This window comes from Panthera pardus, unplaced genomic scaffold (genome assembly GCF_024362965.1).
Source record: "Panthera pardus isolate Hobbes unplaced genomic scaffold, ASM2436296v1 HiC_scaffold_10, whole genome shotgun sequence".
Classification (NCBI taxonomy): Eukaryota; Metazoa; Chordata; class Mammalia; order Carnivora; family Felidae; genus Panthera; species Panthera pardus.
In genome coordinates this window covers 107,017,716-107,043,339 of record NW_026526655.1, presented here as the reverse complement: position 1 = coordinate 107,043,339, position 25,624 = coordinate 107,017,716, and the positions used below count along the sequence as shown (strand labels likewise).

The 25,624-nt window shown below is 44.7% G+C and overlaps 1 protein-coding gene across 3 annotated transcripts in view; it reads right to left on the bottom strand.

The window, feature by feature from the left end:
• Positions 1 to 25,624, bottom strand: part of CNTNAP5 (contactin associated protein family member 5) — an 801,428-nt gene that overhangs the window by 327,827 nt on the left and 447,977 nt on the right. For all 3 annotated transcript variants that reach the window (XM_019469410.2, XM_053909896.1, XM_019469409.2), the window contains exons 9-10: positions 21,146 to 21,295; positions 18,126 to 18,297 (exon numbers count right to left, since the gene is read on the bottom strand). In XM_019469410.2, the coding sequence (XP_019324955.2) occupies positions 18,126 to 18,297; positions 21,146 to 21,295 (322 nt within the window). The remainder of the gene's footprint in view (positions 1 to 18,125; positions 18,298 to 21,145; positions 21,296 to 25,624) is intronic.

The following is a 25,624-nucleotide window of genomic DNA, read 5'->3' as shown; positions in this document are numbered from 1 at the left end:
GATTTGCCAGCTCTAGAGTTTCAGGAAATAAATCATACACTGTGCTCTACCCTATGCTGTCTGAATTTTCCCAAAATATTTATAGACGTGAAAGAATGTTAACCTCCCTACCATTTCAATAAATGCTACACTTGGTGTGCTAGACTTCGTGCCACGCTATCACATCATTATTTCAGCTAATCAATAAAACACCCCTGTGAGACAGTTATCGCTATCTCTAGGAAAGTGAGGATCACATATTAAGCAGCTTATTTAAAATTACAGAAGTGTAAAAGGCAGGCTGTAAATCTCTGTCTGTACAAATCAAAGGAAGAAGTTCTAGGCATCAGAATTAGAAGGAAAAAAGGGAGGGGCACCTGGGTGGCTCAGTCGGTTAAGTGTCCAACTTCAGCTCAGGTCACGATCTCGCGGTCTGTGAGTTCGAGCCCCGCTTCGGGCTCTGGGCTGATGGCGCCTGCTTCCGATTCTGTGTCTCCCTCTCTCTCTGCCCCTCCCCCATTCATGCTCTGTCTCTCTCTGTCCCAAAAATAAATAAATGTTAAAAAACAAAAAATAAAAAAAAAGAAGGAAAAAAGGGGGTAGAGGATTCACTTTAAAGAAAAAATGTTTGTTTTATTGAGAAAAAGGAAAAAAAAAAGTAGGGCCAAGGTCTGCTTATGATCCTCTCATTCTCTTTAACACCAGCTTTTGAAGTCACTTTGTCTAAACTACTGAACACCTCCTGGTGATTACTCTGACGTACTATATACTTCAGGGTAGCATTTCCAAAAGTTTCTTGTGTGGATGAGTAGTCTGTAAAGAAGGGTTTCATGGTAAATATATTTGTGACGCTGTGAACTTCTTCTAACTAATTCCCCTCTTGCATAGCTTAGAAGTGTATGGTACACACACACACACACACACACACACACACACACAAACTGCCACCACCACATGACACACTGGGAAATCCTGCAGTAAAGAAACCCATTTAATTTTACTTACTCCAGCATTTCTCAAACTTATTTGAACAAAGAAATCATTTTTCAAAGAATACCATTAACATCAGGCAGAACTAGAGTGTTGTTCCCCACTGTGTAGAGAAAATTTGGATGAAACTGTACTATGATGAGCTCAATAAGGAAATTTCATTGTTTAATCTGCTGACACAATATTTCTAAAAGAGTGATAAACAGACATCCTGGGGTGTCTGATAAAATGCATATTCCATGTCTTTAGCTCATTTGGACTTAATCAGAATATCTGGGGTTATAGAGTCCAGAAATCTGCATTTTAAAAAAGCATCCTAAGTGATTTTTATGCATTCTAAAATTTGAAGCTATTCTCCAATAAGGTTGGGGTTAAATCTTAAGATTACCTTTAATCCATTGGTAGTATTGGAAATTGTGCTAGGTTAACATCTGCAGTCTGGTATGGATCTTTATTTGAGGTCATTTGTGTTAATTAATACAAAGACTCAGGTGAAGTCAACCATTTGCCTACAGAGACCCCCATTAGGTAGCCTTTACCTTGCAAAGCATTCCATCCAAAGGTAGGGCTCTCAGCCTCCAAGCACTGAAATCCAATTTTCACAGATGATCAGGACCACTAATCATCAATATTATGACTCATGCAAGCAAATCTAACAAGAGCCTGGTGCATACTAGAATTCCAGTTTAAGGATATACACTGAGAAGTTGAATTTACAAAGGGCCTGCTATTCCCACCAGATTGACCAACACATCCTTTTCCTGTAGGTAAGCTCCATGGATCGATTACAAAATATCAGAAGGCCAGCCATTTAAACTTAAAATCGGAACAAGGATAGTTCAAGGATTTCTGGGTTTAATGCCAGTACTGTCTGACAGATTGAATGATCCAAATCCACATTAGTGAGTGAACCCACACAAGTTTTGCTGGCCCCCAGGCTACTTCTTACTCCAAATTGCTTGGATTCAGGCAGGAAGGTTTTTTGTGTTTTTTTTTTGTTGTTGTTGTTGTTTTTTTAATTTTAATGTTTATTTATTTATTTTTTGAGAGAGACAGAGTGTGAGTGGGGGAGGGGCAGAGAGAATGGGAGACAGAATCTGAAGCAGGCTCCAGGCTCCGAGCTGTCAGCACAGAGTCTGACGCAGGGCTCGAACTCATGAACTTAGAGATCATGACCTGAGCCGACTAAGCCACCCAGGCGCCCCAGGAAGGAAGTTTTTAGAGAGCTATCAATAACTAATTCTAGTATGTTCTATGATATCTGAGATGAATTAAAAAAAAGTGAAGATTCTCTTCTGTAAAAGATATTAGAAACTAAAGCCTTAGTGATGATATATAATTAGATGATAAGTATATATTTGCTCAAAATATGTCCTTATTTTGAAGGTAACTTTGAACTGGTCAACAGATACAGCAAAAGAATACTTGATATAGTAAAGTTATCTCTTAAGCAACACAATTTTTTTGACATTTTGAGCTAAAAATAGTTAAACCACTTGTCTGCCCAGGATCTTGGGAGAAATTAAGGCAAAGAGTGATAAGCTTTTGTCTTCTGACAAAAGGAGAGGTATGGAAAGGTATAGACCATGGTCATACACAGCCTGGACTGCTAAGGCTAGCATTATATACACTCATTGGGTCTTGATTCTGAGACCCATACCTCATCTTTAGGGTCACCCTAGGTGCAGCTGCATGTTGCTGAACTAGGAAAAAAATATACAGCTCCATGGGGACTGGCACAGAGAGTCTAGTCCTGCATTATCCAATATGGTGGACCCTACTCACACATGCTTATCTAAATCTAACTTTATTAAAATGAAATTGAATAAAAAATTCACTCCCTCAGTCATAACACCCACACTTCAACTGCACAAAAGCTGCTAGTGATTAGGTGTAGACAACATAAAAGAGATTGTTTCCATCACTGCACAGTGTTCTTCTAGTGGGCAGTAAAGGTCTAGCCCAATTAGTATTCAATTCACTCACTGACACAAACATTTCTATTACATCCCATAGGCTTCATCCATTCCTAGGGAGATATAGTCAGATCCATGATGCTCCTTCACTCTGACATCAGGAGTACAAGAACTCAAGGGGTATATGTCTGATGCCATTGATTGAGGTATAATTCAGCCTGGCATAGATACTAAGTGTGTCTTCAAGACAATCCTATGAGATGTTTAGCTTAATTTTGTAAAGGCAACATTATTTCTGTTATTTCTAAGTTGCTTGGGAGCCCATTAACCTCTAATGAAAATACTTGCTAACTATGTAATCTTGGAAAAGTCACTGAACACCTATAAACCTTAGTTCTCTACTTCGTAAAATGAGAATGGTTTATTTTAAACATTTTAGTATAGGTCTCCATAGATATGAGTAAGATAATTAGTAGAGGATAAAACCTAGCATGGCACCTGGCCCATGGCTGAATTCTACTAAATTTAGATGACGCCTGTTATACTATAGAAACAAGGGGAAAATTTCATAGGAGAAGAAAAAAAATACAACTTCCATATACTTTTTTTTTTTTTTACAAAGAGGCTTTAGATGGCATTTGGAAAAAGTTGGAAGTGGCTCTCTCTGTTAGAAAGCACTAGAGAATTTGACACAGCCCAGTGAATAATAACAATGTTTTTTAAGTCTCTGCCAGGCATTTCCGAAAAAGAGAGAGAAAAATAAAGACGGTGACAGAGTATGGATTGTATATGATTCCGATGCTGCTCTCTGGGCTCACGGGAAACCTTTATCCTTCTTCAATGACTTCACTTTCAGATAAACAGCTGACATAGTTACAGACACGCTGGCACCCGTCAGTATCATTTTTTTTTAATCCCATTCCTAACAGGTGAACCATGCCAATTTCACAAGCTTTCCCAACTGAGCCTCCAGGAGGCTGTTTAGAGCTCGCTGAATCCAGGGGGTGCACTCCCCAGATCCTATTACCAGGAGACTGGTGACATGCTTTGACAATCACCGCAGACATTCTGTATGTTTCTCTAGAGCTGGCTTCTCTTCAGACACACTTTTCTTTTTCAGAGCTAACCCCCTTATCTTCTAAAAGCATAAGATTGTAATAAGGATAATGTGCTCGCATGCTTCCTTCCACTGTAATATTTATAGGCTACGTTGCTCAAATACATTGCTATGGTTTGCTTGTCTAATTTTATGATGGCCTTGCTAAACAAAAATACTCTTGCTCGCTAGTGCTTACAGAAGGAGCACTTAACACCACGTGAACGATGACAGCTGGCACCAGCTGCTTTTATTAGGCACTTGAGCTATTCAAATAGAGTGCCGCTTGGTGTGAACCACAGTGGGAAATTTTCAATAGGAGAAAGAGGCGAAGGGTTTCAGTTCCCAAATCTTGGACAATGGTCTCCAGGGTGTGGGACGGGAAAAGATACTAAAGATGATGAAGTTCATTCCATCTCTTGAGGCGACACTACATCCGACTCCCAGAGGAGTGTTGAGTGTTGTCAGTTACACATGCATTTCATCCCCAGCCACCAACAGCAGATGCTGTTAAGGTTCAATTTATTCAACAAATGATGGCGAAGCATGCGCCCTCAACAGAAAGCATCAGTGGGCATATCAAGAACTTTCTCTGAGAGGGTGAAATACAGATCCAAAACAGGTGACAGTCATGATCGGGAGCTAAATGTAATAGAGAAAAGAAGTGCCAGGGACGGTCACGTAAGGTCTTGGTGAACATCAGGCATAGGAAGGGAGACTTGACAGGGTAGGTGGGATCTGAACTAGTCTGTGAGAGATGGGCAGAATTGGGGTAAAAGGAACGGTGGAAGGAAACTCCACACAAGTAAATAGCAGCAGGTGCCTGGGGGCTAGAATAAGACCGGCTGCTATGGGGCAGGGAGGGGGTTCACTTTGGAACTGAAATGCCCTTCGACTGCTATTTTCAACTCAGCTTGCTCTGCTTGCCTGTCACAATGCAGCTCAGATGTAACTCCATGCCCCTCTGTGCCACAAGTTTCCCTATGTACCCTGTCTGCTTTTTGTCTGGCTTTCTTGCTCTTGAGCTTACCCGCAGGCAGAGATTATACGTATTCGGGAACATAGCAGATGCTCAGTAAGTGCTTATAAAGAGAATGATGAATTAATAGAGGAGATAATGTTGAAGAGGAAGGAAATGGGAGAAGCGGTCAAGGAGACCAAAGAGGCAAGCAGGGGGGTGGGGATCCTTGTCTTTAATGCCTCACTCCATCAACTGCAAGAGGGCAGGGGAAACACATGTGCAGAATCTGAATTTCACCACAGCTAGAGTTGTAATAAAATCTGTATTTCGGGAACTAGGAGAGAGGTAGGGGGCAAACTGCCACTAAGAGAACAGTTCTCCGCTATTTTATTTCCCTATCTAAAAAGTGGCTCTACATTTAGGATAATTCCATCAAGAAAAGTTGTGTTATGAATTCACTATGATGGGGAGAATGAAGTGGTCACAAATGGAAAATTTAATGCAGGCAGGAGCTCGTCCTCAGGGCCTCTTTTCATGGGTCCCTGTACGACCATGTCAAATGCGGATCCCGAGAAAAGGCATCATAGCATCACAGCTTTCAGAACGGTGAGGATTCGCCCTGGTCTCCATCAATGCCCGCCCTCCCTCTTCTTCTCAGATGTCTCAGACGTTGAAGAATTATTTAATATCACTGGAAACAATAGTAATTTGTATTACCTTCCTTACTATTTGCTCAAGTCCCTGCCAACCACATGGTCTCAGTTCCCCCCAGCGTGTGGTTCTTCTCCAATAAACCCCAGAGTAGGAGCTTAGCATGAGTAAGCATGGTAATTAGAATGACCTTTAAAATGCATATGCCTCCTGTCACGTTCAGATTCTTGGGCTTTACCAAGCTGCCAGCTGAAATATCATTACCACCTTTACACTGGGGTTTATTTTGGATGGGAAGACATGGACCTGATTTTTGTTTTTGTTTTTGTTTTTCTATTTTTCTAAGTGTAAGTGCAGCTCATATGATATTAGGAATGAGCTAGTAGAAGGTTAAAGGTAAACCCCTTAGCCTTGCAGCCAGGACAGCATATTTTGGGGTCGGGGGAATTAAAGGTATGTTATTATTACTGGAAGACAGAAGGATTCCCAGCACATTCTTCTTGGGGGAAATTTTGAGAAATTTGTTTTCAGCTAAAAACACAGAAACTTTCTTCCCACTAAAGAAAGCTGAGTTTCCCACCCCTATCCCCCTATCCCTCCCCCCAGCACACAGTGATTTCAGCAGAGGACATACAGGCAGGACACTGAGATCAGAATTGCCAGCCAGAGGTCTGTAGGAGGCATTGGAAACTACAAACCAGACTGGCAGTGAACAGTTGTGTTTGCAGAGTCTGAAGACAATGGCACCCACGTGTCTCCTTTCTGACAACCACCCCCACCCCCTTAAAAGCCAGCTGCCTCTCAGTCTCTCCTAGCACTCTGTGGATCTGCTTCATGCTAATCACACCTTATTGAGGAGCATATGTGATCATTTCCATAATTATTGGGTTAAAATCTGTGTCTCTCCATGGAGCGTTCTGAAATCAGGGGCATGAAGACCTACTATGCTCAGCACATACGTCCATCCTTAGCTCCTATACAGGAGGTGACCCAGCAGAGATGTTCCAAATACAGGAGATGAGTGAATGAATAAGGAGTGCATGAACGACCCACAATAGTAACAAAGAGACTCCTAATCCAAGCATACCAGGAAGGACAAGCAGCAACTCTCTGTCCTGTTCAGCCTTGGATCTCCAGGGCAAAACGACAACAACAAAAAAGAGCCTGGCACATAGTAGGCCCTTTGAAAAGATTTGCTGAATGAATGTGTGGGTCACAGAGGAAGATTAGCAGAGTATGGGCGGTCTCTCAGCAAGCAGGACCAAGAAGTACATCAGGACTCGCCAGATAGTGTCATATTTTTGTATCCTGTGTGTGTGAATATCTCCTGACATCTGTGCACACACAAATGTCCAGGCTGATGCATATGATTCTCATTTCAGAGTGTGAGTCTGTAATTCTCAACAGAATTATCTGGTCAAACATATAAACCTTGAGTCGTTTACCACTGTCTGGGATTATTATTATTGTTATTTTAATGTTTATTTATCTTAGAGAAAGAGAGCACGCAAGTGGAGGAGGGACAGAGAGAGAGGGAGACAGGGGATCCCAAGCGGGCTCTGTGATGATAGCACAGAGTCTGATGCGGGGCCTGAACTCACAAACCATGAGATCATGACCTGAGTCCAAGTCTAATGCTCAACCGACTGAGCCACCCAGGCGCCCCTGTCTGGGATTATTTTAAATTCTAAAGCAGGGATAGCCCCTTACCTAATTGTTACGGGGGAAAAAATTTTTTTTAGCATAGATAAAAGCAGGTCGCAAGCTGATGATGACATTTTTGTCATAATAAAATTAATGGTGTCCTGGACACATGAGGTATCACATGACTCAAGACTATGGGGGCGCCTGGGTGGCTCAGTCGGTTGAGAGTCCGACTTCAGCTCAGGTCATGATCTCATGGTTTGTGAGTTCGAGCCCCGTGTCGGGCTCTGTACTGACATCTCAGAGCCTAGAGCCTGCTTCCAATTCTGTGTCTTCCTCTGTCTCTCTCTGTCCCTCTCCCCGTCATGCTCTGTCTCTTTCTCTCAAAAATAAATAAACATTAAATTTTTTTTTAAATAAAAGAAAAGACTATGAAGTTTGATATGTTCGTATTCTTTTGCATAACTGTCAGTGTGAGGTTTGTAATGCTTCTTCCCTCTGTGTTTTCCAGGCGTGGAGATGATCTCCCACTCCACCCACAGCATATCCCAATGTTAGGAGAGAAAGACCCTAGTAAATCACGTCGAAGCTAAACCTGGAGGGAAGATTTCAAATCTGTAACTTGAACTGTGTGAAAACATTCATCACTTGTCCAAAAAATAAAATGGGTTATGTATGTAGGTAAATTATTCAGAAGGGTGTCATCTTTTTCTACCTGTGTATGGGTTTTCTAACACCGGGCCTGCTGAGATACACACAGCCCCATCCATTTCTGTCTCTCTTGCTTTTCACTTTAAGAATTTTCATCGTCTTGCCCTCAGTCAATCCTTGCCCTAAGTTCAAGAGGGAGGCCGTAATAATATCACGTTGCTCTCCTTTAGCCCCTTAGAGTGGTCAGATGCAGCCAGTGTCCCCATTTGACTATGGACAGAAGTGAGACATGAAGAGGTTAAGTGACTGGCTGTGTCCAAAGTCAGGCTAAAATGTAAACAGCAGGGGTTTCACCGCTGCCTGAAATCCCGAGTTTGATTCTGTTGTGATGTACATTTTTAAATTCATGTGAAAGTCGGTCTCCTCATCTGCTGAGCGGGGAAGCCAGTGTCCCCTTTGTGACGGTTACAGCAATGGTACGTGGTCATGCTGGCCGCGCATGTGAGATGGGCAGTGGGAAGGCCGAACCCTGCACTCAGAAGTCCAGGCCGCAGCAAAACCCAAGAGGCCGAATCCAGTTTCGGGAGCTTCCTGTGAGATATCTTGGTGCAAGATAAAAATAGCACGGAACTGATTTTAAATTTAGGTTTCGCTGCAGAAACAGGTGAGGACATTTTGTCGCAAGTCAGACCTGTTTTTTCTCCAAGTGAAAACATAGTAAGGTTTTTGCTCTTTCCGATCGTGCCCAGAAACAGTGCTTACAAAAAGCCACCCGTGAATGGTTTTGGACTAGAGGAAAACAGCGCCCAAGGTGCCAGGGGCTTCGCCTTAGCAGCCCAATGAGTGGACATCAGTATAAGTGAGGGAAAAAGAAAACAAACGATTGGGACACTGGCCATGGAGAAAGGAGCACTCTTTGGAGAATGAGAAAAACAGACAGAAGGCCTTTATCAGGGTGCTGGGCGAGGCTTATTTACGTAATGCTTGTGTGAAGGGAGCAACAAAGAAAAGTCTCTTTCTTCTTATTAATTTAGAAATGTTTTCCACACAGTTAAATATAAGCACTGGCTGCCAGAAGTGACTTGAGGATCTAAAATCGCTTTTTCCCCCGTTTTTAATCCAGATCGAAAGTTTTTCTTGGTTTCTATGTCATCTAAAACATCTGAATTCCTTAGCCAGTATGTCTCAGGAGACAGGCTCCCAGCGCCTCCTGATTGGAAAAGACATTTTCTTACTGCGATCTAAAGCTGCACCCCTCGCCTCAACCTCATGACTATAGCTCTTGGAATGAATCCTTCAGCTTCCAGAAGCCCTGGTGATAATTCACCCAGCTCGTTGTTCCGGCTTGGTTTTCTGCAGCCGTATTTCAGATCACTGGTTGGTGAGGGAACAGTCTCACCACCTTCTGATGGGACAGAATCAAGAGCCACCTTTGGCTTCGTTGGCGCTCTGTGCCTTCTGTGAATCACTGGTGCCCCGATGCCCTTCCGCAGGCACAGGTAGAAAAGGACCATTTCATCAAGATAATGATCCACTTTTCTTGTAAAAACAAGGAATAAGAGAGATGAGGTTGGGCACAGAACACAGATTCACTCATTCAAGCTCACTTATTCAGGTCCAAGCCAGGTGGTGTATTCCCCCAATGCCCCTCTTCCCTCTGACTTTCAAAGAGGTATAAGCTCTGTGATGGGGAGTAACTCTCATTCAATTAGCAGATGAGTAAATCGCTCTTTTCTAGATAAAAGGCACTTAACAAACCCATTCAAAATCCGCCTCGTGAAGACAGCCAGCCATTTCAAGTCACTTGTGAGGCTTCTGTATTCCCTAACCAGCCTGAAGAAATAGAAGTGGAGACTTCAGCTCTCTCTGAACCTCAGTGTGCTTGTCACAAGGCTGTGACAATGAGCTGCAAGGATGACAGCCCCTCAGGCATCCTTGGTGGTCCATCACTGTGGCCCATATCCCTTTTCTGCCTGCATCGATACAACCCGCTTTAAGATCAGGACACAAGATGAAAACACATCATTTTCTACTTTGCAATCCCGCTAAAGGATGTTGGATGCCTGCTAACTACAAAGTTGTAAGTAGTCAAGTGCAAGGCAAAGACAGGTCGAACCTCTTCAACCAGACCCCTTGGTCTGTAGCCAGGCTCTGCTACATAACTCGCCATGTGACCCAGACAAGGTATTAGCGCCGCTGTGTCTCAATCCTGTTCTGTACCATGGAGTTAACAGTATTACCCACTTCATAGGGTTCACACACACACACACACACACACACACACACAATGTTCTGGCACACAGTAACCATTTTTTAGGATTAGCTATTAATATGGCCTGTTATTCAGATTTTAAACTGTTTTGTTTGCTGCAAGTTCCCTATGGCTTTGACTTTAAGTTCTATTTTACCCACTGATGCCAATACAGCTTCTCCCATCCAGGGAGACAAATGCCCAGCACCTCACCTGTTCTGAGTCCCAGGCTTAATCCCTCCACCTCACCTGAAACAGCCCTGCCTGACCTCCCTAAACACAGCCCACACATCAAGTTCTCTACATCTTATTCCCTCAGTGACATTCCCCTGACTTGCTCTGCATACCTGAATGCATGTCTTCTTTTTCTCTCCTTTAGGCAATAGGCCCTCCACCTTCCTGTGGATCGAAAAGTCAGCAAAATCTGGATTTGAATCGCAGGTCCACCAAATACTAAGAATGCGACCTCTGGCAGCTTACTAAGCATGGGTGATTTTATCCCTAAGATAACAGTAAGAGGGCAACCCAATGGTTCGCAAATCTGACTGTGCATCCGAATCACCCTGGTGGCAGGGGCTTTGTAAAACTCAGCTTGCTCCCCTTCCCCAGGTTTCTGATCCAAAAGGTACAGGGCCTGAGAATATGCATTTCTAACATGCCTCTAGGTGCTGGCGGTCTGGGAGCCACACTTTGAGAACCACTCTGGCTGGCAGAGCTGCGGAGAGGCTTAAATGAAATCGTATTTAGAGAATGTTTGCTCAGTAACTGTTACATAAACTCTAACCTTTTCTTTTCCTCCATAAAATAGACTAGCATGATAAATAAAAACAGCAGAAGTGCTCTTGTTTTGATGATGGCTCCATCCCATGAGTTAAAGGAGAACACCATATTGTAGCATTTCTCACTTGAGAGTTAAAAACTCAGATTGTGTGGGCATTGCCCTTGCAATGGCTTTTCTGGCACCCAATGGAAAGGCTTTCAGTTTTAGAGAAGAACTAAAACATATGCATTACCATGCAATGTAAGCTTTTTATACAGCCTACTGTTTTTAACAGACTCCCACACACAGAGTGGGTTTTTAGCATAAGTCTGTTTATGGGAGGTCATCCAAAATAATGCTTCTCCACTCTCAGTGTTTACAACACTCCAAACTCTGAACCAAGAAGGTAAGAATCTTGACCAGAGAGTTTAGCAGATGCTTTTCTTAAACGAATGTGTGTTGGGGGGGGGGGGGGGGGGAAGGAAGTGGTTATGGAGTGAGAAGCTACATTTCATAACTTATTTGGCTGCAAGACATTTAAAGCAGCATTTCACATGTGACTCACTCATTGGAACAAGCCAATTGTTTCATTTTTAAAAGGGCTGGAGCAAAAAAGTCCCCATTGGAGGCAATAACAAAGACCCCATGGGAAGAGCACTGCTTCCATACCTGGCTTTGCCATACTCCGCTAGACCTCTATCTTCTCCTATGCAAAACCAAAGGTGGATGATCTCCAAGGACCTTCCCCAGTGCCATCACTCTATGAGGAAGGGATGCGGGGCAAGGCGACATGTGACCACATAGACCCTTTGCCAGACCCCAGGAAACCGGATGAAATCAGTCTCTTTCCATCTGTAGAAAGCTTCGGTGTCATATTTTTTGGTGGGCAGGGTCACTGTCATTCTAATGGCAGCACCACCACCCACAGGGTGTGAGGCTTATCTAGAATGAAAGACCAAGCTCTGACTTACAGCAGGGCCAGCAAGTCAACTGTCTCTCAAGTAACACAAAGACAAGTTATGTTTCATGGCAACTGCAGCTATTCTAAGACGCACACTCCCTCCACACCAAAATATCCTTTCGCGAAGGCACCCCTGAGGATCTGACTGGTTTCATTTGTATTCTCAAAAGCTTTGTTTGCAGTGGGAAGCAGGGCAGGAGCTCGGAGACAAAAACCAGGAAAGCTGGAGGGAGACGGGATTCATTTGTGCTCACACCCAAGGGCCTCCTGTGGACTGATTTCAATACTTTGGAGCTGGACATTGAGATAGATTTGCTGGAACTTTTCAGAGACCCTGTGAGATTCTGATCAGGAGGACAGCTGCTTGGGGGCACAGTTGGGGCAGAAGTCATCCCTCTTCCCCACACCTACACCACTTCTGTGCAGAATCTACACAGTCCCATGACTTCCAGGATTGGAAGCTTTTAGGACAGTGATCCTCAAAGTCAGCTCCTAAGACCAGCCCAGCAGCACCCTGGAATTTGGTAGAAATGCACATTCCCTGGCCCACAACAATAACGTCTGAAACTCTAGGGGTGGGGCCCAGTGGTCTGGGTTTTAACAACCCCTCCTGGTGATTCTGATGTGATCCTGCTGAAATTCACCTGCACAAGATAACGAGGCGCTTGCTCCCAGGTTCATGTAAATTCAGGGTCTACAGTTGCATGAGCCAAGAAATAAGAACTGCCTTAAATTCTGTGCCCTAGGGCATACCAATCACAAGCTTTCCTTACCCAACCAGGCCCTGAGAATCAAGTTTTGGTAGAATTGAAAGACTGCGGCCTTGGCACCCAAACTGATGGGCACTTTCCTAATGGGTGGTTGTTTGTGGCCTTCAGGGAGAGCTCCTCTGAACAACAACTCAATCCAAGTCATTAAGCAGAGGAACTTGAGGGCACATATGAGGTACATCTAAGGGGATCCACCCCACAAACTAATGGGAATCACTTGGCCACAGTGGGCTGGAAGAACTTCGGAGGGAGACCAAAGCCTTCTCTCTCCATGGAATCTGGAGAGCTAGCAAACTTTGGCTATGGGAGTTAACATGGCGAACATTTACATACGATCTACTACTGTTTACTAGCCATGCAAATCAGCGCCTGGTTTCTCACACTGTCTCATTTAACTCTCAATGCAAAGGTAGATTTTACGATCTCAGTTTTGCAAAAGTGGAAACAGACACAATAAGGTTAAATGATATGTGTCGTATCTCAAGCTGACAAGTAGTGACTGGGAATTAAACACACTCTATCACCTCTCGAGGCTGCTGCCACCTGCACAGAGATTAATGAATTGCCCACCGTGTGACACCCACTCACCCCACCTCAGACGGTGTGTCCCTGTTTGCTCCTCTAAGTTTGGCTTCACACCTTGGATCCTGTCTCCTCTTCATATTCTAAGACAATATTTGGTGATGTGTTTCTTCTGCCCTGGACTTTGGACTCAGCAGGACTGGACACAGCTCCTCGAGTGGGCTCGGTAGGATCTTCCAACAAGTCCTGGGAAGAGGTACTTCTTGACCTGGATCACCGGGACTTACTTCACTCAGTCCCCCCAACCCCTGATGCTGCACACCACTTTGAATGCCCCCTTCTAAATGGCATCTCATTAGGCAACTAACGTTTACAAAGAATTTAATATGTTGAATATCCCCGAAAAACTTTTCTACGGTGGGGCAGAAGATAGGGCCACTTGTTTAGGAGCCACAGACACCCCACAACTGCCATTTCCAGGTTAGTGTCTGCTGGGTGCAAGTCAGGGAGAGAACACTGGCAGGGTTCAACTCTGACCCACAACTTCAATCCTGTAGTCATGGAAAAATTGACATATGTCTCTAGGTCTTAGTTGACTCTCTCTGAGAAATGGGAATATTGATGCCCTTGCACTGCCAGGCTTCCACAGTTCTTACCACATCTTTTGCCACCCAAGTATATACTTGGGTATATACCTCACCCATAGAATGACTCACCCATTCACTCAATGCCTATCTAACAGGTTGAGTACCGGAGGGTATGATAAAGTTGTTCATGGAGCAAAGCATTTATCGGGGGTGACTTTGCTTTGTGTGGTTTAAAATATCATGTCCTTCCTCCTTTAAGTCCAAGAAGACTGCAAGAGGTAAGTGTGGATCTTGAAGAACATTGGTCTGGGGTGCAGAAAACATGAGGTTGAAGATTCAGCCCGCAAAGTGAGGTATAGTGGATGCACATTCTAGTCTAGAGGTTTAGAAAGACTATGGAAAGTGCCGGGATTTGCTGGGAATGCTCCATTCTGGTCCCACATGTGGTTCCCACAAGGGTGCTCTACCTCCTTCTCCCAGTCCATCCCTGGACTGCCAGCCACTCGGCAATTTTACTGATGGCACCTCCTAAAGTCAGCAGTCTCTGCTGCCAGAACTGGGGGTCAGGCCAATCGCTCAGCCTTTTTTCCAGAGAGGCCAGAAGACTTGGTAATTTGCCCATCATGGAGATGGCTGAAATGCAAACTGTTAGTTTAGGCTCCTTAGTCCATGAGAATGGACCCTCCCAGCTGTTACCTAAGGCATGGTCTCAGGAACATTTTGTGAATTTGCTCATGCTTCAGGGACCCTCACGGGAGGAAGCACTTCGAATCCTGGAATGTTTGTGAATGCCACCTTGGTTTTCCTAGAGTGACTAGCACTGAGAGCCTTATGGGTCACTGAGAGGGCTGGATTCTTCTGGGCAGCCAGGTCAGCTAGCTTTGAGGGAGAAGAGGGGGAACTGGGAGGGGTGGGGCAGACAACCACTGAAAGGCCAGGGGGAGGACTGGGTCTTTAAAGCCTACGAGGAAAGGGCAGAGAATTTGGCCAGGGAGAGAAGAGACTCTCAGGCCAGATCAAAGGCTGCCCTCCTTGGACTTTGCAGACAGGAGCATAGTTAAGAAAAAAACACAGCCAGGGGCGCCTGAATGGCTCAGTCTGTTAAGCATCGGACTCTTGATTTTAGCTCAGGTCATGATCTCACAGTTTGTGGGTTCGAACCCCACAGTGGGCTCTGTGCTGAGAGTGTGGAGCCTGCTTGGGATTCCCTCTCTCTCTCTTTCTATGCCCCTGCCACATCCTCTCTCTCAAAATAAACTTAAAAAAAAAAAAAACAATAATAAAAAACACAGCCAAAAAAAACCCAACAATAACAAAACAAAAACACAGCCAAACTTCTCCACCTTCACCTCTTCTAGCACACACCACCCCATCCCCAAATGGCAAGTTCTTTCTAGACAAAAACTTTGCACTTGCCCTTAAATCAAGTTTAGTTGATCAACATGTTAACAATGCAACACAAAACTCAGAACCACCTGCTTTTGAACCTCTGCCCCTCTCCAACAAATTTTAAATATAAGTTCAGGAAATAATTAATCAACCAAAGGCTTCTACCACAGTATCCCCTTCTGTTAGAGGCAATGTCTGGTAAATCAAGAAAAACGTGCCATTTACTCACTAAACTAAACACAATCCCTTATTATACAATTAACCAAAACACAATTGTATGTAATACAATTATACAGACTGCAATTACACAAAAGTAATGATGCAGTATAGATGGCAATGACTTTCATGTAATCGAAAATAATGAGAGCATCCTTGATTAGAAATTAAGGTATCATAAGAGATCCCTATTGATGAATGTTCCCTCTGTTGAACTACACTTTGCAAAAGGCTGTGCTGGCTGATGAAGTCGGATGCTTCCCCGTCATCGTTAATAAAGACTATCGGGGTGGCAACCATTCTGTGTAGTACCCTTTATCCTGAGATCGCTAAACTAGCACATTCTAATGAAGCACACATTTTATTACCCACTTACCCAGCTGGTCAAATAGAAAAAAAAAATGAAGCAGAAGAGCCAGGAAGTCTGTGTGATTTGTTGAGGATCCCATGTGTAGTGGTATTAACAGAGAAACATGCACATAAAACTCCATCAAATTATATTGGTCATTCGGAGCATCCGAGGAGACTACAACCTACAGAGCTGATTGCTGTGCTGCTGAGGAGAAACACCTGTTACTTCTCATCAGTGCCCCATGGATGGGGGTGGTTCCCTTCCTAGCTCCAGGCTGGTTCTCCATCCATCCATCCTTCTCCCTTTTTCCTGGGTACTCTTTCTAGTAAGCAAATCTGATACCTTCCTTCCTGATTGTCACTTAGCACACGGGGCCACGTTCCACGGGCACACAAATTTCTTCATAATTCCTAACGGCCCCAATCTCTAGCCGTGTGCACACCATGTACTCCATCACAGTGACCTTCCATATCCACTGAGCTATATTTTATTGACCCTAAGGCACTATTCATTGTTAACATATACCCTTAGTTTAAATTTTTTTTCAACGTTTTTTATTTATTTTTGGGACAGAGAGAGACAGAGCATGAACGGGGGAGGGGCAGAGAGAGAGGGAGACACAGAATCGGAAACAGGCTCCAGGCTCCGAGCCATCAGCCCAGAGCCCGACGCGGGGCTCGAACTCACGGACCGCGAGATCGTGACCTGGCTGAAGTCGGACTCTTAACCGACTGCGCCACCCAGGCGCCCCAACATATACCCTTAGTTTATATGCCGCTAAGAAAGACATGTTGCCAATTGAATGATGATGAGCCATGGATTATAAAATGCATCCCAATATTTAACAATGGAAAACAGGCGCTTGGAACTGTTGAAATGCTTGCAAGCCATGATCTCTCCTATTTCTCTGCCACTCCCCATGCTACATCCGGAGGACCCATCGTACACCGGCACCCCTCATCACACCTCAGCCAAGTCTGCTCGTCCTTTAAAATTTAGCTCAGCACCAGGGCACGTGGGTGGCTCAGTCTGTTGAGCGTCAGACTTAGGCTCAGGTCATGATCTCATGGTTCGTGAGTTTGAGACTCACATCAGGCTTGCTGCTATCAGCGCAGAGCCTGATTCGGAGCCTCTGTCCGCCGCCCCCGCCTCCTCTGTCCCTCCCCTGCTGGTGCTCTTTCTCTCTCTCTTTTTTTTTTTTAACGTTTATTTATTTTTGAGACAGAGAGCGACAGAGCATGAACGGGGGAGGGGCAGAGAGAGAGGGAGACACAGAATCAGAAGCAGGCTCCAGGCTCTGAGCCATCAGCCCAGAGCCCGACGGGGGGCTCGAACTCACGGACCGAGAGATCGTGACCTGAGCTGAAGTCGGACGCTTAACCGACTAAGCCACCCAGGCGCCCCTGCTCTTTCTCTTAAAAATAAACATTAAAAAAAAAAGACTTAGCTAAGCACCCCTTCCTGAAAACCTTCTTGACCTCATTCTCCCCACGGCCAGGCTGAGCTGCGGCTGCCAGACGTCCCACAAATAAGGGTGCACTACTTGGGCATTTATTGCATTTTATCATAATGGCTCATTTATTCCATGATGGGACGTGAGCAGAGACCCTGTAACACCAACACATGGGCAAGCACTTCACACCTATTATTCACCCATTTGTTGAACATTATATCGACGAGGATGACTGTAACCACAAGAATGAAGGAGGTAAGTGCTAGAGATAAAACGTGGAGAGCACGCTAAGCCTGGCTGAAAACTCAGAACTGGTCCTCTTTAATTTTCCAAATTGTGTCTTTGAAGCTAGAAATTTTAAATGTAAGAGGAGTTGGAGCCCAGAAGAAATAAAGAAAGAAACTGAACTTGTGCCGCATCTGTGGGTTGCACAGTATTAAATGCTGATTCTCTCCATGGGGGAACCTGCTCTTTTCTGCGCCAAAGAAGCCATGGTTTGGAGGTGACACCACAGGTCAGTGGCCCCAGGAGTCACCTCACCACTGGACCACACGAACCTCTGTTCTAGACCCTGAGGGCCTGATGTTCATCTGCCCCTGTTAGAAAGGATGCTCCCTGCTCTAAAGAATAAAATGGCTTAAGACCGAAGTAATCCCTCCCTCCTTTTTGCTTCACTCTTAACTTCAAAGTAATCAAATGTTGTTTATGCATACAATTTTAATCCTGTCACAAATTTGTATTTTGATTTAATTTGCATATCCCATTTACCGCAAGTCAACATGAAGAGAGACTCAACTAATTTAAACCATTTTTCTCTGGGCCTGAAATCCTTTCAGAAATATTTTCCATTAGGCAACTCAATTATGTCTAATGTGGCTAATGTCAGTGGATTAGAATTTTGCTTAAAGAAACTCATATTTAGAACAGTGAGAATGGGAAGGGGGTGGGAGAACAGAGGAGAAGAGACAATAATTACCTGTCTTTGATGCTACACAGATCAATGTGTAAATCACTAAAATTCCCCAGGGAACCTTGCTGAACTGAAATGAGGTCCTTGGACTGGTTATCAATAAAGATGAGCCTCATGCAGCCTTGGAAAGCCTTAATGGGATTTAAACATTGGGAATCGGTGAGATTGTCGGGGCACCCTGTGGGACAGAGAAAAAAAAATGAGGAAGAATACTGAAATGATCAGTCATTGCTTTGGCGACCTATTGATGGAGGACCTGGAGGTCTAATTGTTTTGGGGGCTTTTTCATTCACAGCAGTGCACACATGTTCGTTGGAAATCCTAGCATTCTCAAAGGGACAGAATTGGTATAAAACGGGGCATACTCAATCGTTGTACGGAACAGAAAACAACATGCGTTAAAGGGAACACCGATACTGTAACATTCACCTGGTACCTCTTTCTTTTCGCCTGTCGGTAAACTATCCAACCATCCAGTCGCATGGTGTATTTCACTCATCCCAAGAGGCAACATATTATAACTACTTGGGAGTTTGGGTTCTGTCTCGAAACACGCTCTAAATGCACAATTCAATTCTCAATTACACTTTCAAAGGAAATTATGGTTTGGGTAAGGATGGTGGCAGAGTAATTGTCTGGCTAATTGTTGGCATTAACAGGCTTAGTTCCTGAGAAAGGTACACACACAGGAACAGAACTGGAATTCTGAAGCGAGGCACAAAGCAAACGCAGATGCCAAAGGAACTACGAGCTTAAACGCACCTAGTTATAGGGCTGTAATAGCACACTGAAAGGTTAACACCGTACCTCTTTAAAGGGTGTTCCTTAAAAAAAAAAACACTGCATTACGCTGATTTAGCATAGCTTGCGATCAGGGCACTCCTCATTAAGACAGGTACACGGCAATGTAGGTATATGAGCGCTTGTGCTCCATCCCGATGGGTTTTAATAGGTTCAGAGCATATGGGAATGCAAGCTTGAAAACATGGCAATAACCCATAAATAATTGGGAATTATTTCAGCCATTTCTAATAGACAGTCACTGCTGGGCTGATGCCCAGCAGCTGCTTAACAGCTCACAGGCACACCATAAAACGAAGAGAGATTCCTACAAGTTCTAATTGAAACTGTAGAGAGAATTTATGTAAGTTGACTATTATTGCTCAGGCTCATTTTTCACCTCCCTTAAGTTTACGGTCTACGTGTGGGGCACTTGCTTAAATGCCGTTCAAATCACAGATAAGTCTCGGCCTTGTAAACCCAGCACCCCCTTAACTGGGGGGAAGCCAGACATTTCGTCTTTGAGGCATTCTGCATGCCGTAATCATCGAACATCATTTTCCTCAGAAACAAATACAAGAATGCTTTTCTCTCTTTGTTGATGAGACACTGCATGTGATGCAAGAATTATGCAGTCTGTGAAATGTATCTTAGGGTCCCCAAGACCCTTCTTCTGCTGCCTTTATGCTACATTTGCTAGCATCCCTTTGCTGTCCCAACATAGCAGGTTGTGGAGAACACAGACCTGGGGGTGGGTCCTGATTCTAACGTTTACACAAGTTATTTCATTTCAGCAAACACCAGTCTTACTGTCTGTGAAATGGGGCTACAATCGCCTACTTCACAAAGTTCCTGCACGAATTAAATGGCGTAAGACACATACGACATTTAGAGGCACTGGAAGAGCTCCTTTCTTGTTGGAATCTGTTGTCCTTGCAGACGTGGGGATTTAGAGTGAAGGACAGAGGGTTTTGGTGGGGTCTTAAAAAATCAAACCACAACAGTATTGCTCTATGCTGCTTCCCTTCCAGGATACCTTTTTATGTACAATGCACTTATGCAAAGCCCCTTCTGGATTTCAAAACTTAACCACGTGTCAGTGCCATGAGAGAAGTGATTTGCAAAGTCTATTTGAGAGACCGCACTTGTAATTTTACACAAACACTTCCCTTCAGTTTCCTAATGGACCAAGAATTAGCAACCGGAGAACAGGCCCAGCCCACACCTGTGTTTACAAAAGGTGCAGCCCGTGTGTCCATTTGCAAGCATGTAACCCTGACCCTGCTGAAGTTCTCCAGCAGTCTGGCTTTGTTTCTCCACATCCTAGATAAGTAAGTTCAGGGACCATCAGGGTCTTCCTCAAGGTCAGACGGCTCTTTGACATTACTCTCTAGAGACTGTTTCTATAATACAAACACATGACTAAAAAAATAGATACTAAGATTTTTAATGAAAGAAATAACTTGGGGAAAAAAACTAAATAAAACTGCACATGCATCTATAAAAAGGCAGTGAATTCCTCATCATGTAGTTTTCATCCATTCCAGTATGCCCCGTGTCTTTGTCATTGGGAATGTTCCTAGGATTCACCTGGAAATGGGGACAGCTGGACCTGTATCGCCTGCTCCACTGGAGCTACAAGTTCACAGGACGTCTAGACCTTCCCCATTTTTAGAGCCCTACTCCACGGGCATGGCTTCCAGGGATGTCGGGAAGGAACGAACAGACGGGGGATTCAGACAGCAAAGTGGCAGAGTAGCCTATATGGCTGAGGATCCTGGCTGTGCCTTCCCTGCCTTCCCATCTGGATTTCTCCTTTCGCAGGTACTGCTGACTGTTGGTACACATCCTCCAAGTTTTCAGCTGACTTCCTCCTTCCCAACGTGATCACGGAGCTTGGCATGGCTACAAAAATCTCCTTTGGACATGTTACATAACACTAGCTCTTATAGCTAAAGTTTTTCTTTTTTTCTTTTTTTCCCCTCTGCACTGACCTAGATAGTGTATATCTGCACAGCTGTCAGAAAGTTTGCTTCTCATTATTTTGTGCTTGGGATTGGGTACCTGTGTGTGTATGTGTGTGTGTGTGTGTGTGTGTGTGCGCGCGCGCGCGTGCGCGTGTGTGTGTGAATGGTCTAATTGCCAAAAAAAAAAAAAAAAAAAAAAAAAAAAGAATGATTAGAGCAAAATAATTGTCCATTGCATTCTCCCTCCGTCCTTTATTTTTCAAAAGCTGGGGAACTTACCTCCAAAGTAGTAGCTATTTCCAGAATAAATCTGTACGCGAGTGGTGTCCTGGGCCGGGGATGCTGCATCATTATCCAGAGTAAGAGTGATGCGGTCCCTTCTGGCAGTGATGCTGACTGAATGCCACAAGCCATCATTCAAGCTGCTGCCTGCAAAAGAAACAGGGAAGGCAGTAGGGATGATTGACTGGGGAGATCTGGAGCCAGCGGGGCTCATCCTCCTCACCTGCTGGGCTCCGTGCTCCACGCGTGCTCTCAGCAGCCTCCCCGTGTCTCCTTTTGCTTAAACCAAACCCCCAGCAGACCCATAAGCCTCACCTTCCCTCCTCTCTTTACCACTTCACTTCTCTTTTTGTTTTCAAAGTGGCTAAACAATGTCTGATACATTTGAGTTCAAAACAAAAGGGCAAAACACAAATTGGTCTGTATATTACAACTACAGGTGTTGCCAAATGAACTGACCTCTTGCTATAAATGCAAAGTAAAAGGTTGAAAGGAAAAACTTAAAAATGCCCATGCCTGGGTGGCTCAGTTGGTTCAGCATCTGACTCTTGATTTCCGCCCAGGTCGGGGTCTCAGGGTTTGTGAGTTCGAGCCCTGTGTCAGGATCTGTGCTGATAACACAGAGCCTGCTTGGGATCTTCTCTCTCCCTCTCTCTTTCTGCCCTTCCCCTGCTCATTCTCTCTCTCTCTCTGTCTCTCAAAATATATAAACTTACAAAAAAATGCCCATGGTGATTTTATCTCTGTGTGGTAGGATTATAGGTGATTTGTTTTTCTCACATTTTCCTGCAAATGCCTTATGTTTCTTTTTTAGTAAGGGGCATATGGGTGGCACAGTAGGTTCAGTGTCTGACTTTTGGTTTCAGCTCAGGTCATGATATCAGCCCTGTGTTCGAGCCCTGTGTCAGGCTCTGTGCTGGCAGCACAGAGCCTGCTTGGAATCCTCTCTCTACCTCTCTGCCCCTCCTCTGCTTGCACACCCTCTCTCCCTCAAAATAAACAAATAAAGTTAAAAATTTTTAATTAAAAATAAACTATTTTTAAAGGGAAAAGTAGATGAGGAAAGCCAGATTCTAGTGATGTGCCAGGCGAAGGCCGTCTACCTTTGGAGACACATAATACACTAGCTCAATCTCAACATTTTTCCTTAACTAATTAGGTGACACTGGCTATTCCTACCTTCCCTGAAGTCTGGCTTTATTGTCTGCAAAGATCATAATTCCTACTCTGTGTCCTTGTTAAGAGGATCCATTGAGATCAGGCAGGAAATGTCCTAGGACAGTTGGAGGCATCCTGAGTGTTTATTAAAAGGTAATTCTCTCAAGGGTGCCTGGATCGCTCAGTAGGTTGAGGGTCCAGCTCTCAATTTCAGCTCAGTTCATGATCGCAGGGTCACGGGATCGAGCCCTGTGTTAGCCTCCCTGCTGAGTGTGGAGGCTGCTTAAGATTCTCTCTCTCTCCACCTCTGCCCCTCCCCCACTTGTGCCCTCATTCTCTCTCTCTCTCTCTCTCTCTCTCTCTCTCTCTCTCTAAATAATAATGATAATTTTTTTAAAAGGTAATTCCTATCTTGTTCTTTTGCCTCAGATGTCTTTGGTGCATAACTACCCTGCCAGCCTACCTTACTAAGAAAACTGTACTGGGAATTAGTCATGAAGATGGGAAGAGTTTCTTTCTAAAAAAATCTATCAGCTAATAAGACTCTGTTGGTGCCCAGTACTTGCTCGAGGAAACACAGTCTTATTCATCAGTCTGGTCACAAAGATGTGTCTGTGACAAAAGCACACAGTCACACGTCTCCACTCAGTAGACATTTCTTGTGTCTTGCTATGTGCGGAGTTGTTTTCCTCCTCTTATTGCCTCAGTTTTCTCCCCTGCAACGTGGGGGAAATGACTTCTAGGCTGTTGTGATAATTATACAGTAGTCAATACGGTAGTGCATGTAGAACGGTCCATGTTGCGTCATAAGCAGACAATGATGTTAGCTAAAACAAATGGATAGAAGAGCAACTATAAAATGGTCCCTGGCTTGTGAAGTATGGAGAGTCCCATCACCATGTGATGGAGAGACATATCACATGGTGTCTATAGGCTACCGTTAAATGGAAGAGGCACGCAGTGAGGGTTACAATACTGTCCTCTGCGGGGCGCCTGGGTGGCTCAGTGGGTTAAGCGTCCAACTTGAGCTCAGGTGATGATCTCATGGTTTGTGAGTTCAAGCCTCACATCAGGCTCTCTATGGTCAGTGAGGAGCCTGCTTCAGGTCTTCTGTCTCCCTCTCTCCTGCTCCTCCCCAGCTTGCCCACATTGTCTCTCTTTCTCAAAAATAAATAAATATTAAAAAAAAAAAAAAAAAGAATCCTGTCCTTCGAGTTCAGGGTAGTGGGACAGACAAAAAAGGCAAGATAAGAACACTGCATGCAGTTTTGGGTGGAGTGGTACTATGGAAGCAGAGAAGAAAGAAAACCTAACTAATGGCATAGGAGGATCCCTGAAAGACTTCACAGCAGAGATGGTGACAGTTTAGGGAAGTTCTGAAAAGTGCAAAGAGTTCTCTACTCAGAGAGCAAGAGTCCAGGAGTCAAAGAGCCTGTACAAAAAAGCCAGGGTCTGCAATGAGAAGCGGGAGAGAACAAGAAGAAAGCCAGTGAGAAAGGATCCATTCACCCAGGGACCTGACATGAAAAACTAAGGAATGGGTTTCCACAATTTCCTTGGATAAATGATTGTGTAAAGTGCTTTATTCAAGCCAATTCCATCAAAACCTTTGGGGATAGGACCCGAGGCATCTGCATTTAAAAAAAAGAAATGTTTATTTATTTATTTTGAGACAAGGAGAGAGAGTGGGGGGAGGGGGCAGAGAGAGGAGACAGAGAGAGAGAGAGAGGGAGGGAGACAAAGAGTGAGAGAGAGAGAGAATCCCAAGCAGGCTCTGTGCTGTCAGCACAGAGCCCACCGTGGGGCTTGATCTCATGAACCGTGAGATCATGATCGGAGCTGAAATCAAGAGTTGGATGCTCAACAGACTGAGCCACCCAGGTGTCCTGCGTCTGCATTTTTTTAAAAGCTCCCTGGGTGATTCTAACGTGCTGTCAGGAATGGAAACCACTGCTTTAGAACAATGGGAGGCCATGAAGGGTCTTCAGCATGGGAATGACCTAGCTGGAGGTCCACTGTGCAAAGATGGGGTGGCAGAGGACCGCTGGGAGTCAAAGCAGGGAGCACAATGGGTGGGGCCTACTGCTTGCACTAGCCCCAGAAGACCAGATGATAAGGGTCTCAGCCAAAGTAGCAGCAGTGACAATGGAGAGCAAGGGACAGAGTAAGCTGTTTCTGGTGGTAAAAGAAATCAGACTTGGTAGAGCCTACTGGAGCAGGTCCTAAGAAACCAGCTGGAAAGCAAGCACTGAAAATCACAGCAGAGGTCTGCAGGGCTTCTCAGAATAGCTGCTGAAGTGCGTGTGCCTCTGAGCCCTCATAGGGTTGGAGAAGGTGCCCAGGGAGCAGCACAGCGCCAGGTTGGGAGCCCAGCTGCACTGCACCAGGCAGCTGGGTCCCATCTGCTCACAACAGGCCAGATGCAAGGGACCCCCCTGCATTTCCAGCCAGCTTCCTGGCAGCCTTGGCTGCGGCCCTGAACATCTGCTTGGGGTGAACCTGGGGGCTGCTCAACCTGGCGGCCGTACTTCCTCCCAAAAGCCAGAGTTTGGGTCCTAACCACAGGGACTCTGCTAATGAGGTAGAGGCTGTGTCACGCATTTCCTGGTGATGAACATTTGACTTCCGGCAGGGGCATTTGGGGGGCACGGCCAGCTGTGGGTCTTTACTTCTTTTTATTCTCATTTGCATACTGATTTAAATACATTTGCATAACACAGGAGACTGCATCTGCAGACAAACTATAGACTGTTTGAGCTGGAAGAGGCGTCAGTAACTAACCCAACTTAGAGGATGTAAATAGCGCCCCCCCCCCACCAGGGACTAGCGCCCTGCTCAGCATCAGGGCTCCAGTAAGAAGAGAACGGAGGCGTGCCGAGTGTCCTGCCTAATCAGAGATGCATCCTCTAGTCATTTCACAGATGACAATGGCCTGAGACAAGAGGTCTGACCCATGGGAATGGCAAGGCCAGAGCACTGGCCTTTGTGTTCTGCTGCCTGGTCCCCTCCCCTTCCCACATCACTATCCATATCGCTCTCTTCAACACTGTCACTTAATGAGGGTTTGCATGGTTGCTTGTCTTTTTTTTTTCCTTTCTTTCTTTCTTCTTCTTTTTTTTTTTCCTCTCTTTTTGGTCTGCTTTTCCTTTTGGTTTGATCTTTTTGATCTTTTCCTCCATGGTCCCGAGTCCCTGTGTGAAATCTTCACTCTTCAGAGGAAAATTATGAGGACAGTGGTTCCTGAGGCTGACCACACAAAAGGCAGCACCTAGGGAGCTTCTGAAAAGACAGGTCCCTGGGCTCCACACCGGGTTAATT